This window comes from Peromyscus eremicus, chromosome 8a (assembly GCF_949786415.1).
Source record: "Peromyscus eremicus chromosome 8a, PerEre_H2_v1, whole genome shotgun sequence".
Classification (NCBI taxonomy): domain Eukaryota; kingdom Metazoa; phylum Chordata; class Mammalia; order Rodentia; family Cricetidae; genus Peromyscus; species Peromyscus eremicus.
Genome location: NC_081423.1, coordinates 103,974,270 through 103,989,291, shown reverse-complemented (window position 1 = coordinate 103,989,291; position 15,022 = coordinate 103,974,270). Strand labels below are relative to the sequence as shown.

General features: G+C 50.0%; 1 protein-coding gene across 1 annotated transcript; it reads right to left on the bottom strand.

Annotated features, from left to right (window-relative positions):
- Nucleotides 1-747: 747 nt before the first annotated feature.
- On the bottom strand, nt 748-14,591 carry Metrnl (meteorin like, glial cell differentiation regulator). The gene is made up of 4 exons (XM_059272349.1): nt 14,177-14,591; nt 8,893-9,278; nt 2,690-2,749; nt 748-1,499 (listed from the first exon to the last, which is right to left on the bottom strand). The coding sequence occupies exons 1-4, from the start codon at nt 14,392-14,394 to the stop codon at nt 1,180-1,182; spliced, it is 984 nt and encodes a 327-aa protein (XP_059128332.1). The 5' UTR covers nt 14,395-14,591; the 3' UTR covers nt 748-1,179.
- Between the last annotated feature and the right edge of the window lie 431 nt (nt 14,592-15,022).

Genomic DNA, 15,022 nt, shown 5'->3' with positions numbered 1-15,022 from the left:
TATTCTTCCTCCAGATTTGATATTTATTGTAGCCTTTGACTGTGACCTAGTTAGAAATGGAGTCATAATCATGCGAAGATGAGGTCACCAGGGTGGGCCTTAAATCAATGACCTGTGTCCTCCTAAGACAGAAATTTGACACAGCAGAAGTCACATGTCAGGGAAAGCAACACCAGAGTAAAAGAGTCACAGGCCAAGGACGCCTAAAGTCACCAGAAGCTAAAATGTCCCTCCTGGAATCTCCAGCAGAAATGTGGTCCTGCTCATACCCATTCTGGCTTCCAGAACTGTCTGAATTAAAGCCTGCTGTTTAAGCCTCAATTTGTGGAGATTTTTTTACCACAGAAAAACTCACACCATCTGAAGAAATGAGGCCAGTAAGTAGGTGAGTCCCTTGGTATCCAGAGATTTGGACAAGCACTGGCTCAGTGGAAAATGTGTCGACAGATGCAGAAGGCAGCAGTGGCCTGGAAGGAGCAGGAAAGGGGCATGTGCCTAAAGCTAAGCAGCACCATACAGAACTGTCCTGTGAACAAGAGGTTGAGGGACAGCAGTGCCACAGCTGAGCAGAGAAGGTTCAGTGCAGGTACCCATCTGATGGGTTAAGATGGATAGTAACAGTGTGCTCAGATCCTGGTCTTTATTCTCTGGAATGGAAGCAGCCTACAGTCTGGGAAAGTTGCCAGCTGCAGAGATGGTCTTTAAAAATCAGAAACAAAATGAATGGAAAATAAAGTATTTGTTCCATGCATTTCTATCACAAGGATAACAAGGTTGAGTGGTAACCATGGAAGCCCACAGCCATCACTGTGCACCACAACCGAGCTCCCACCAATAATACATCAGACCAAATGCAATGGCTAAAGTTAACTTTCTAAAAACACTATTAAATGGCACACCAAAGGCATCTTCAGACACAAGAATTTGTTTCCTATGGACATTTCTTTTTTTTTTTTTTTACAAAAAAATATAATAACTTAGTTTGAATTTTACAGAATTTCCAATGGGTCAGGGCATCCTTGGCTGAGACCTAATGGGTCAGAGCAGCATGTACCTTTCCAGTTTGAGCACCAGGCTGGGCCCATGCCACCACCTTGCAGCCTTTATCAGGATTTGATAGAGCAACTGAGGACACAAACCATGGCTCATTTGAAGAACAGTACCATGTCACCCTGCAAGTCACTCCATATTGATCTCACAGGGGTTTATGCCCCTCTCCTCTGCATTCTTGTACATCCTCTGAAAGTCACTAAAGCGTGGGGCACATCCAAGTTGTGCCTCCCCAAAGTGCACATGTCCAGTGAAGAGGAATTCTCCATGCCCTGGCCGTACACCACACTCCAGAAGTGTCGTGACATGGCCCAGCCAGTGGCCACTGCCTTCAGGAGCTGGCTGGAAGACCCTACTCTTCTGCCGGTGGAGCCTGCTCACCCGCAGGTAGATGACTGATGCTTGCTGTTCTGGCACATGGGTGACATCCTGGATGAAGCCTCGGACAACTGTAGAGGAAAAAGACCGAGGTCAGCAGATCTAATGGGCACTGTCAACATGGCAGGCACATATAGCATACGTCACCCTGGGCATGTCCTCGGCTATCAAAGACTTTAGAACCTGGACTTTAACCCACTGTGTCACTTAGTAGCCTTTAGAAAGCTCAATGATGAGCAGCAGTCCATGATACTGACAATGTCAGACAAAGGTATTCCACTGAGCATCAGCTACACAGTACATGCTCTTCAGGTAAGAACAAAAAAAATAAGCAAAGTGCTCTGCAGTTCTGGGTCCTATCAGATTTCACAGTGCAGCTCAAAGGTCAAGAATGACGTGAGGGGAGGGGACAGGGAATGACTTGTATTGGGTGGTTGGTTAAAGCCTAGAGAGTAGAGCAATAAGTAGTCAAGATCCCACCAAGTGATAGTTCTTGGCTTTTGGATAAAGGTTTGAGTAGGGCCAGCTGGGCCCCAGCTTAATGTAGCCACTATTATGGCAGCAGTTCAGCAAGGACCACCTTGGTCCCTAGTGAGATGCCCATGTCATTTTAGGATGTGGGTGTGGAAGCTGGGGGAGGGTACCTTGGTTGAGTGGCATTTCCTACAAGAAGCAAGGCTAAGAGTCTGCAAAGGAAGTGTTAATTGGAGTTGGAGTGAGTAGAAGTGAGTGGGAAAATCTGTCTGCTGTGGGTATGGGGTCTTGGGCTGGGGCCATCAGTTTAGCCCCTACTCCAAGACTTGGGACCTCTTGGGCCTCACCAAGACTTGGGACTAAGAAGAGCACTGTGCAAACATCTCTGACTCCAAAAGGGCTTTCAAAACCCCAGCCACCCGGATGAAGAATGGGCAGAGCTCTGAGCTGGGGCTAGCTCAGGCACATACTAGGCTGCCCTCTGAATTTCTGAAATGTTGCTGGGAACTTAAGGACTTCCAGAGTCCCCAGGAGGTTGTGAGCTGCTTTGCACAGTGAGAACTCACTGACACACCTAGAATGCAAACCCCAACTCTGCCTGCATGCATGGTATGCAGACTTGCCTTAGTAGTGCACACAGTGCCCTGCTCCCTGTAATTCCAGGGTGAGGCCAGGTTGAGCAGCTTCAGCACCACCACCACCCCTAGTACACACACACATAAAAGAAATCAATGCTGACTTGGGAAAGCCCTCAGACCCTGGAAAGACAACCACAGGACAGACTTACCAAAGTCACTGGTACAGATGGCAAGAAGGACCTCAGTGTCACTGCAAGGCCGACATGGAGCTGGGGAGGAAAGAAGAGGATGGATGATACAGTGCAGACAATGCTGGTTAGTCACAGACCCTCCCCAGCCCTGACACTGCAGAATATAAAAGGCCTGCCTCCCTGCCCTACATTTGAGGACATATGTTAGAATGAGACAAAGTCAAGGTGAGACTGCTGGCCAGCTCCAGCTCTACCACAGAGGTGATCAGCAATGCAGGAGGCAGAAGACCAACTTCTGTCAAGCCAGACAGTAATTCCAGGTGATCACTTGGCCATCCTGGCTCATTCTGTAGCCACAATAACATAAGCCCAGACAAAGGAGTTCCATGCCACTTCTGTTTACCTTGTTAGTATAGTTCCAAACAAGCAATAACTCTACTCATTTAAAAACAAAACAACAAAAATAAAACTGTTATTAAATGACTGTCAACAATGCAAAACATCCCCAAGCTGAACTGAAACCATGTGCCTATACCATTCAACCAAGGTACCCTCCCCTAGTTTTCACACCCACATCCTAAAATGACATGGGCATCTCACCAGAAAGCAGACTCCCTACTGCAGTGTGATGTCTACTCCCCAGATCATCGGGCCCTGTGGAGAATCTCACTCAGCCCATCTGCCCCAGGCATTTCCTACAAGAAGCAAGGCTAAGAGTCTGCAAAAGTGAGTGGGAAAATCTGCTATGGGTATGAGGTCTTGGGCTAGAGCCATCAGTTTAGCCCCTTACTCTAGGCCTCACCAAGCCTTGGGACAAGTTATGTACTATAAAAGCCCATCAAATTGAGTCCTACCCACAGGACTCAGGCTTGAGACACCTAAAACCTGGGGCCTGGCATCCTACAGAGAGCCCAGAGGTACATACACTCTTAGAATGATCTACCCTACTGGTCAACCACTTATACAACCCACTTCTCCAGAGATAGCCCTCTCCTGCCCTTTGTCCCACTTCCCCTGGTGTGGAACAGGAACTGTGGCTCAGCAGCTTTTCCACGGACCACTCAGAGTGGATTCAGGAAGATGGAAGCTTATTTGTTGTGAATATGTCTTAAGGCTTTGTCCTCAGTTTCCTGCTTGGGGCCAAGTTCGCCAAATAAACAGAAGCCCTGAGGTATAAAAGCTCAGTAGATATATTTCCCTGGGGTCATTCCCTTGCAAAGGCTTTGGGGCAGCCCTTGTCTTAGGGCAGCTTGGTCTTGAAGAAACTCATGCTATCCACATGCCTGGAGGCCACACAGCCTGACCCTGAGTGCTGGTGACTTGGCCCCAGGGGAACCAAGATGGCACTCAAGTGGGTGGAGGGCAAGCAGGCCAAGTGTTTCCAGGCCAACAGAAGTTCAGAGAAGCTTTATAAGGTCCTGAAAGAGTAAGCCTGAGACAAAGCCTTAGGGTTTACAGTGTCCCAGTCAAACACAGCTCTCTGTGGACCCTTGGGCTGGGTGTGTCTGGGGCCCTATCCTTTGGTCCTACCCCAGAAAGGGGGTGAGGTGCCTCCCAGCTTCAGTGCTTGCTGACTCACCCACCCACTCACCTGCCAGCACTTTGGCTTCTATTTAGTTATCAAAAAAGGGAGAAGCCGTGGAACAAGTACAACCTGTTGGCATCAGCATAGTCCATCAGAAAACCAAGCACTCCCACCCCCTCGTCAGCTTTACAGTCCAGAGACTTCTGCTGAGGAGACCTGGGTACAGCCAGACTCCTGGAAGCTGCAGTTTGCTGGTCCCTTGGATGTCCACCCTTAATCCTGGTTGGCCTGCAACTCCTTTCCTTTCTGTGTTATTTGTTTGGGTCATCACAGCCCCCAGCACTGGAGGTCACCTGACCATCAACTCTGAAGCTGTTGAGGTGTGTGGTTTCTGTAGCATGTTGTTCATCCTCACACTGACTAGGAACCAGTGGCTCATGTGAGTAGACATGGGTTGGTTTGATCTAGAACACAAACAGGGCCTAACATTTTGGGCAACATTACACTCAGAGCATAGTACTCTGGTAAGTCCACCCTGGTTGGCACCTGACCAGTGACCACAGCCCACCTGAGGGTCCCCTTCAGGATGGAAAGCAGCAGAGGCTAGGGAAAGCGTTGAGGGTCGAGGCCTCACAGGGCTGAGAGTTGGAGGCAAGAGTCCCCAGAAGCTACCCTAAAGCACCTCAGAGTTGACAGTTACCTAAGTTGAGCCAGGACAGCAACTTGCCGTGGAGAGGGGCTGGGAGGCAGGGACCATAGGCGTGGAGATGTAGCCTGAAACAAGTCCATGAATTTTGCCCTCTCTGGGAATCACATGTGCTCATACCTCAGGTGACAGCTGCAGAGAACACTTAGAGATCATCCCCTTCATTTGTGCTTGCCCTGGCTCACAACTTACTTGCAGGAGATGTCAGGCTAGTCAGCCCGCAGACCTGTACAAGCCTCACTGAGTCGGTGTCGTGAGCTAGCAACTCACCTGGAGGCATCCCTGTTCTAATTCTGAGCTTCACTTTTGCAGAAACTCAATGTGGATGATAAAGACCTCAATCTAGGAAGAATTATTAAACAATCAAGTTCATAGCAGCTGTAAAATGTGCTGGCTGCAGATGCTGGCAATCACATTTCCTGGGAGCCACTTTGGAAACCAGGCAGGAAAGTGCATAAAAGAAATAAAATGAGGATAAAGAAACAGAATCTAAGGGAGCCTCCTGAGGACACCTGAAGAGTCAGGCGAGGACTCAGTCTGGGCACAGTTGCCAAAAGGGAGGAAAACAGGGAAAACCAACTCAGGCAAGAATTGCTGGATGGATGCTAGGAGGATCTGCAGACCTTGTAAGCCAGACCAACTGATGTGTGGGCAACACTGCCTAACAAGAACAGCCAGGATGACACATACAGTTCCAAAGCGAAAACCTTACACACCAAAGCCCTTTAAGATCCCTAGCACACTTTGTGACAGATGGTGGGGACAGTGATTTAACAGGAACAGAGACGCAAGATTAGGAGCTGAGGCCTAGGCTTCTTCAATGATCAACATCACCAGTTTCCACCAGAAGGATGATGACCAAGGGGTTCTCTGAACCCTTCATCCTAGCAAGGAAGTCAGTGGAGACAACACCCTTCTTTATCCAAGGTTGGAAGAGGGTTAAGACAAAAAATAATTACAAGATAATTACAGAGGCCTGAGAAACCACCAAGGCAAGAACCGACCAGAGGATGCATAGCTCCAAAGAATATGCCCTTTGCTCTTTAGCTTCCAGGACACAATGCTTCTTTCCACTTCAAGACATGGCCACCGCTGGGCATGGTGGTGCACATCTTTAATCCCAGTACTCTACAGGAAGAGTTCAAGGACGGCCTGGTCTACATAGTGAGTTCCAGGACAACCAAAGCTACATAACAGAGAGATACTGTCTCAACAAAACAAACAAAAAAGACATGGTCATCAACCCTGACACCATCAGGGCCATGCTTGAACTCTTGAGACTACCAAAGAGGCTTGGGCAGTGGGGCTCCATGTAGCTTCTCAAGCCTAGTAGCAACAAGCAGATCAGGATTTAAAAAAAATAAGCAGACATGCTCAGAAGCTGCAGGCTGCACCCTGTGAGCCCTATGAGCCAGTAACTGCAACGGCAAATGAAAAGTGTCCTGCTGTCCACCTCTTTAGCTGTGTGTCTGAAAAGCCACTGTTGCGACCACCCCCCTCACTTGGCCTCTCCCAGGGTTCCACAGCAATGGCCAAAGTCATAAGCCAGCCAGGATGGAATGGAACCAGAACCCACCAAGCTGTACCTGTTCCATGGACCAGACAGAATCTCGCCCTTGCTGTTCACCCCACAGTCATTTCTCCCACATAGTTGAGCCAAGGGAGGTCAGCCTCCAGATGGAGTTTTATCTGTAGTCAGCTGTAGGGCCTTTAGTATATTCTGCCAGATTTCCCTAAGGGTCAGAGGCAGTGCCACTGCCCAGATATCCTGAGCAAGGCCACAGGGGCAGCAGATGCAGGGCAAGCAGCCAAATCCAGCATCCCAGATGCTGGGGTCACCTCTCATATGATCTATCTATGCCCTTGGAAGAGTACTGTACCCCACTGCTCTGCGCCTTTCTATTTTGATGCAGTTCACAAGTCAACTATACAATCCTAGTGGACATAAAGCTAATACTGTAAACACTCTGGTGAAACTATGCTAGAGCAGTGGCAGGTTCCCTCCTTTCTGGGTGAGGAGCAAGGCTCACATGCACACGTGCAGGATCCCGCACAGATGCACACTCACACATTCTCTCATGCACTCTTGTCTGGGTTCCAACCCACAGCACCACTGTTCTATTGAGTCAGCACAAATGAGAACTGATTCATCTAAGAGCTTGTCTGCCTCTGGCACAACCATCCAGGTCAGGTGCACTCTTTCTTCTCTGACTGATACTGCCTTAACTTTGGCTTATATCTTATTTCTGAAACTGCACCAAGGCCAGAACAGGAGAAGAGAAAAAGCCTGCCACTGGTCCAATCTGAGCAGGACAATGGCCAGCACTAACATTCCACAATATATACCCATTCCTTAGGCACTAACAGCTCATGATCCCCATTGTTCAAGAAAGCCAAATATCCAGGTTGAGACCATCTTAACCCTGACACTTAGGTGGTGCTCCCTAGGAAGAGTGGCACCCACTCTAGGTAATACACATATCTATTGACTGTTTTCAGGCAATGCTAGGGTTGGGCCAGAGCTCATAGCCACCTTAGTCTGAGACCCTATACTGAGTTCTGATAGTTGTTGTGTAGTGACTGACATTGGCAAGGTGTGAAAAGTCACTGCAGGTTTGATTTCAGACATTCAGAGCCAACTAGGTGTATGTTTTAGGATCGTGAGGGAACCCTGAGGCTCAAACACAACAAAGTCCTAGGTATAGGGATAGCATGACAATTTACCTAGTACACTGCCTTGTGTGAGATCCTGTGGCCTGAGAGGTACATAGAGTACTGAATACAGGACTATAGCTAAAACCTATGCCAGGGCTTCTGCCTTCCTGAAACCCCAGGAGAAGCTGAGGCCACTCAACTGACCCCCACAGGCCTCTCGCCTTTAGCCTGGAAGTATGGACATAGAAGCTGCAGGCAGTAAGGAACAGGGAGGAGAGGGCAGCTCCTGGAGTCTATCTGTCATCCTCATTTATGACCAAAGAAATAAGACCCTAATGGATCACAGTACAAGAGGTGAGAGAGACCTGTCTTTCCCTGATGTCCTGATGCCAACATCTCTCTACTATCCACCAACAAAGCCACACAACCCTTGATGCAACTTGCCTGTCACATAGAAAAACATCTGCTTGTGTCAAAACAAAACAAAGCCAAGCCCACAGCTTCAGTTATTAGGCACACATATCACCTCATCTGGCAGTCACCTGATCTTGGAGAAATATGCACCAGAACCTCATCATCAATCACTATCTAGAGCTGATCCTGCATTGGTTCCTGAGGCTGCTATTCTGTCCCAGTGGGGAGCTCCTCCCAGGCCCACCTACCTCAACCTCTAGCAGGCACCTGGCTACACACCTCTCTTTCTCAGTCTCAGACCCTAGGTACTTACCAGTCTCTCCATCAGTTTCCTGGCTCTATCTTGTAGAGATAGAGCTGGGTCAGCTGTGCTCTCCTTGGAGACCTTATGTGGTTTTCTCAATCCTGACTAATACTCATCCACAGAAGCCTCTGGGATGTCACAGCTTTATGCTGTTCTGCTCCCCACCCAAAACTATTTCAAGGTTATGATAGACACTAAAAACCCGAGCCGGTTTGTAGAAGCCCCATCTCAAATGAGTTGTAAAGAGTCCTTTAGAGATCAGACCATAAGCCATTCTCAGGGAACACAGCCTCCTACCACCTCACTTCCCTCAAGCCAGAAGCTCCAGGGGCCTAAGGTACACCACAACCAGAAGTCTTCTTAGAGAGGTTCTTGGTTGAAAAAGCTGCATTAATTTTAAGGTCCAATACTCTTTTACCTTGCAGTCCCTCAGTAGGACAAAGGGCTCATGGGACAAGCATGCCACATTGAAGCTACAGACACAGGAATGTTTCACAGAAGTGAATAAGGGAGAAGGTAGGAGAAAATCAGACTATGAGAAGTTCCAATGTTACCTGAGAAAAAGCAGCAGGACTAACCATTAGCTAGCCCATGCTAGCCCTGAACAGGGTACTCACCAGACAGCACATGCAGGTCCATCCCCCTCTGCCCACTCATCAGCTCATACTGGAAGCCTGTGGTCCTCCTGCTGATGTCCTGTTGGGGTGTTGCCTCTACAAATAGGCCACCCTGCTCTAGGCTGAAGCACTGCACCTGGCCAGGTTCACCACTGATGTCCCGCACCAACAGTCTCAGTTCTCCAGTTTTTTCCAAATAAATATTGGCCCCAGAGGAGTCCCTGAAAGGCTTGATGCACACAGTGAGGTTCCTTGCAGGTGAGAAGGTGTTGGGCCGCAGGTTAACAATGAGCGCCCCAGTTGGGTACATCCACTCCACAGAGCCTGCTGAGCAGCGCAGGTACACCTGCTCCACCTCCTTGCTATGTGCTTCTCGGGTCAGCCCACTGTGGGAAGAAGGGACAGAGTTAGGCAGGACCTCACAGCAAAGATCCCCATATGCGTTCACCCCACATACAGCCTCACTCAGGAGTCATTCACACTCACCTGACACATGTTCAGGTACCCATCTCTCTTAGCTGCCAGTGGACCTACTCCAAGAGTCAGGCTGAGCCAGGCCAAAGCTCTGATGGTACAGGCCATGCTGGCTCCCCAGACCCTAGATACTACCCATGCTGCACTCAGGGCACCAGAGTCTTAGTCGGTTCCTTAGCCAAGGAAATGACACCAGGAAGTTACAGCAAGGATGCTCTGTAACTTTGTTTCCAAGACATGGAGCAAAGGAGACCAACAGGACCACTACACCAGCCAAGGTTTCAAACCACTCAAGGGAGTGAAAGATAAGGATAAACCTTGCATGTAGAGATGTCATGGGTGTACTACATATATAATAATATACTCCAGAGAGCAACTTCCACACCAGCCAGAGGAGTTAGCCACAGGGAATAAGAGATTTTGATTTTCCTTAAGCCAATGATCTGACCATTTTTTCATTCATTTTCAAACCTGAAGTTTTATATCACCAATCATATTTAAAAAATAAATAAACCCAAGGGCCATTAAAGCAGGGTTCATTATAAGGGCAAAGGAAACATCCCTGGGGCAGGGGGTGGGGAGAAGTCTAAGGACAAGAGGACCTTTGGATGGGATTCCTAAAGTAATAAGGTTCCTAAAGTAATAATTTAACCTCACAAATGCCAAATGAAAGGAGACATGTAGTATGCTACACCCTTGGGAGGCAGTATTGTTTTCGAAAAATTGAAGCTGCTGAAAATGTAGTAGTTTCTCCTGCTCAGACTAAAAAGCAAAAGTCAGCCTGTTGCTAAGGTTACGTCATAACCACAAGTGGTCTTGGAAAGAAACCAGTGACTTCAGCTAAGAGTTCTATTACATGAGTTTGGTTCTGATCAGATCTCAGACAGGTTCATCCACATTCTTAGGATTTTTATGCAAACTAAAAAAAGTTATATCCAGAACCTAGCCTGAGTGAGTTACCAGAAATCCTTTCTGCAAGGGCAAAAATGTATAACACATGCCATACCTTTACTGCTAGTGACTCATGCTTCCGGCCCCCTAAACCTCATTTTGTGTACAAGGACTGCAGTAGTCTAGGACTGTAAGTCACCCCTCAGACCACATCAGAGAAAAGCATTGAGGGTGAACCCCTCCTGACCTGCTTCCCAACCAGACAAAGCCCTGGGCCAGGCAACAGCCAGAACCAGCAAACAAACTTAGAAATTACAGTCAATAAAACTCACACAAGCTCATCTGACACCTATACAGGAATGGGCATAATTATATCATTATGTGAAAATTAGACTAAATGGTGAGTAGCTGATACACATGGCTAACACCTAATTGTTGTGTTTTTTTTCTCTCCTGTCTCCAGCATCAAGAGACAGCTGACGCTTGCACCAGGCCAGTCACAAACCTCAACTCTGTTCCATATAAAGCACCCAGCATGAGGTTTTGCTTCCTGAGGATCAAGAGGGTGGAGGCCTCACTACAGAGGTTCTGTGAGCCCCAGACCACTGAGCTTCAGTACAGCAAAGGTGGATAAAGGGGAAGACTATCCTCCATCCACAACATAGGCAGAGGCAGAAGCAGCCCAAAGGGACAAGAGGCCAGCCCACAATGCCCAGATTAGGGGCTGCCATCCCAGCAGCCACATGCATTATGTGGTGTCCATTGCATTCACTTATTTGGAAAGAATATGAGGGCAGAGTACCCACAGAAACAAGGTACCTGTTAGCTCACCTCTACTCAGGCCTCACTAGCTAAGGGAAGGATTAGTGTCCATCCCAGGACAAGCAAGAATCTTCCCTCATACTCTCTTAAAATATTCAGGCCAACAAGAGAGATTTCACATCAAAACTAGTGCAGTGTGCATAACCCACGTTTAGAGAAGTAGGAACTAAAGTAAAGGGACCCTCAGCCTAGGACCAGACAGACAGCTTTAAAGAAGTCAAGACCAGCCATGCAGGTTCCCACTGAGACACCTAGTACCCTAAATTTCCATTTCCAACACCCCACACCATAAACACAAACATCCTAAATGACAATTGATCAACAGGACTTTACCATCTTCATGAGATGTAGATGGCACACCAGCTACACAAAATGAAGCAATCATGTTCCACTGCTGTGATTAAGCTACAATACGCACAGAACTGATCCTAGTCTACACCATAAAATTGGCAAGGCTTGTTTGATCATAGATTAAACTGAATAAATGGTGTGTATGGGTGCATGATTGTCCTGAGGAACAACAAAATGTCTTTCACACTTGCACATGCTGGACAAACACTATACCGTTAAGCCATATCACCAGCACAATGTTTTGTTTTGTTTCCATCAGCAAGGGTCACTACCCAGATGAACACACATTTGAGTGGCCTTGTGAGACAAAGTGTAAATTCCAGGTTGGTATGAGGACTCACTGATGTGAGCAGGACTTGTTCAGGTACACTGCTCATATTGGGACAAGACAAGGGTCTCTAGAAAGGTTTTGGGTCCAAGTGAAACCTAAAGGCTCTGCTAAGTTTTGCCTTTCATTTCCTATCTTGCAAGACAGCCCAGGTGTGACTACACCTGCCATGTGCCTGCTGGTAACAGTGGGAAAGTTCATGGTCCACCTTTATGGCACTGGCTAATAAACAGAGAAAGGGATTTCAAAATTTCCAACTTGATTTCTTGGAAACACCTAGAGCCTACATGAGTTAAATGGAGTGGCCAGTGCTATGGAGAGCAATTCCCTTTCTATCAGAGGCCAGAATCCGACATTTTGAGGCTTGCTCCACCCAGTGATTTATTCTAGACTTCTTGGGGGGAAAAATTCATAAACACTGTGGAGTAGCAAGCACACCAGCATTCTGGGCAGTAGTAAACTGACCTGTGAAGTGTACTTATAATTGGGGGCAATGGCTATAACACAAGGGACTCTTTATGTGTTCTCCCAATCCCACCTACCTACCTACAACTACCAGGTGCCTTCAGCTGTCCTCTGCTAGGCTGTGCCTTGGGAAAAAGGCCCTCAAGGGAATCCCAGAATAGGAATGAGTTTGTGGTGATGGGGAGGAGGCCCAGGTAGGCATAATTGTGACCAGTTACTGGACACTTCCCACAGCTTACACACAATTGGAGGCCCTTGACCTGGCTCTGGAGGTGGGCAGGGGAGAGAGGGAATCCAACGGGACAGATAGCCAGCTCACAATACCCGGACATGAGTTTGAGTGCTGCCATCCCAGCAGTCACATGCATTATGTTCTGGTCATCTGGTCCCACTTAATTGGAAGCAACAATGTAAGAGTAGACCCACAGAAAAGGTGTCTTTTAGTTTATCTATACTCAAGCCCTCACTAGCTAAAAGAAGGTCACCCCATACCACAGATCCCTGGACTCAGAGGAAGGTGGTCTTTGAGGCACACAGTCTTCTGAGAACCTGGAAGAAAATCAAGTGTCGGAGTTCGGTTTCTGGTTTTGGTCTGCTGGAACAAGGCACCCCAAGACCTGAGGCTAGAGTACACTGATTCAGCAGTGCAGGCTGTGAGCAGAGAGCTAATTACCATCGGGAAAAGGGCAGCCCCATAAGAGCTCAACATCACAGGCTCATGGCCAGCTCTGTGACGGCGCCAGCATTCCCGAGGCCAGTCCTCCTCCAGATCCCATCTGCCCTTGTCTGCCCAAGCTCTACTGACTCCCTACTCTAACCGGACAGAAGGGATTTCTACTAGAGAAAGAGCTAACTCCCTGAAAGGAGGGGCAGGAGCTCTCAGGAGGCAGCGCTCAACCTTCCAGTGCAAGCACTCCAGCAGGAGTCATTATGAGGGTTGATTGTGGACTCCGTGGTTTCCTCAGAAAGTTAGGCACTGTAAGTGTACAAGATAACTATTGGTGCCCTGCTTACACAGAGCCTGGGCACCGCTCAACATCCAGCCTTCTCAGAAAACCCTGTTCGCCAAAAGCATCCATCACGCACTGCCCACATGAGCCCTCTACACTGTAGTCTGTGCATCAGACCAGATCGTGTACCTCCACCGGCCTGCGCAGGCGCCCTGCTCATGGGATGAGCCACACCAGACCCCTACCGCCGCCCCAGCCCACGTTTTCAGCGGAGAACCGCATCTGCGCAGCGCGCTAGGCAACCCGCTGAACTGGCAACTTGCAGTGTATGAAACTGGCTCTGCAAAGAGAGGGGGCCGGCCGCTGTGCCTGACACGCCCTCAGTGTCCAGAGCAGCTATTACTCCTCAGGCACCCCGCCTGCGCACACTTGTGACTTGCGCTCCTTTCCACACGTCACACTTCAGTTAAAACAACAAAAAAAGTCTTTGGCTGTCACCGCTGATGGGGACCAGAGGGGGGTGTCACGGGAACCCCGCGCCCGGCTGCCAAGGGCGGCTTGACCTTCACCGAGCGGGCGCGGGGCTCTACCCTACAGCATTTGGCTGCGGACAGGTGTCGAACCCGTCTCGTTGCCCTACAGACGCGACTGGTGCTGGAGCCTATACCGGTTGCGTTTGGACTCCGCGCTCTCCGCGCCACAGCTGTCCTTCTCTATGTGCACAGGACCGAACCTTCCCCAAGGGTCAGAAATTCCAACCTTTGGAGCGCCGAACCCGCAACCGGTGGAGCTCAGGAAACCCCACAAGGGCAGAGATACGCGCACGGAGAGTGGGCGTCTTCCGAGACCGGACCCAGACTCCGCCAACTCTTTTGTTCTGAAACCAGGGCTAGGGCGGGGGTCACCCGGCTTGGCCAGGATCGCGGCCCCTACCCCGCCGCCACCAGCCCCTCTGCATCTCACAGCCGAGGCAGTCCACGCTGGAATCGCCGGCAAGACTCACCTCCCCTTCCAGCTGCACAGGTCGCTGGAGTACTGCGCGCTCGCGCCGCTCAGCAGCAGTAGCAGCAGCAGCAGCCGCGGCGGCGGCAGCAGCGGGGGCGGGCCGGGCCCAGGGCCCGGGGACCGAGGCCACTGCTGCCCCGCGCGCCTGCGGGCCGCCCACGCCGCACCCCGCATGCTCCGGCCGGGTCTGCGTCCGGCGTGCGCCCGCACCCACATAGTAGACTCTTGAACCAGTGCGGCTGGCGGCGTGGTTTCGTGTGCAGGCTGATCACGTCGCCCGTCCGCAATCCATCCCGGCTTGCCCCTGGCCGCCCACTACAGGAGCCGCCGGAGCCGCCCAAGCTGCAACCAGAGAAGCGCGCCGGCTGCCGCTAGAACCTCTGAGCTGGCAAGTTCCAGGACCCCGGTCTGGCTCAGCTGGGGGGCGGAACCGTGAAGCCGCCCCGCCCTCGTCCGAGCTCCGCCCCCGCCTGGCCTTCGGCCGGGGCTAGCAGTTCCGCCCCGTGTGCCAGCTCACAGATCTGCGTCCTGCCAGCTCCTGCCAGCTCCGGCCTGGAACGCCCTGGTATCACGCCGCAGATACCCAGTGGTCAGCATCTCGCGGCACAGGACACGGCAAAGTGTAGCTCGGAGTGGGACAAACGCAGACGCTGAAGAGAGAAGAGGGCACGAAGGACCTGAATAAGTCCAGGAGGAGGACTAGGGCTGTACTGCAGAAGCTGTGGGCATGAAGATGCGAGAGTTTGGGGCTTGGGGGAAATCCTAACGTTTGTTGGGCGAGTGACACAGAAGCAGGACAGAAATGGGGAGGTGGGGAGACACTCTCTCTGGCCTGGAGCTTGAT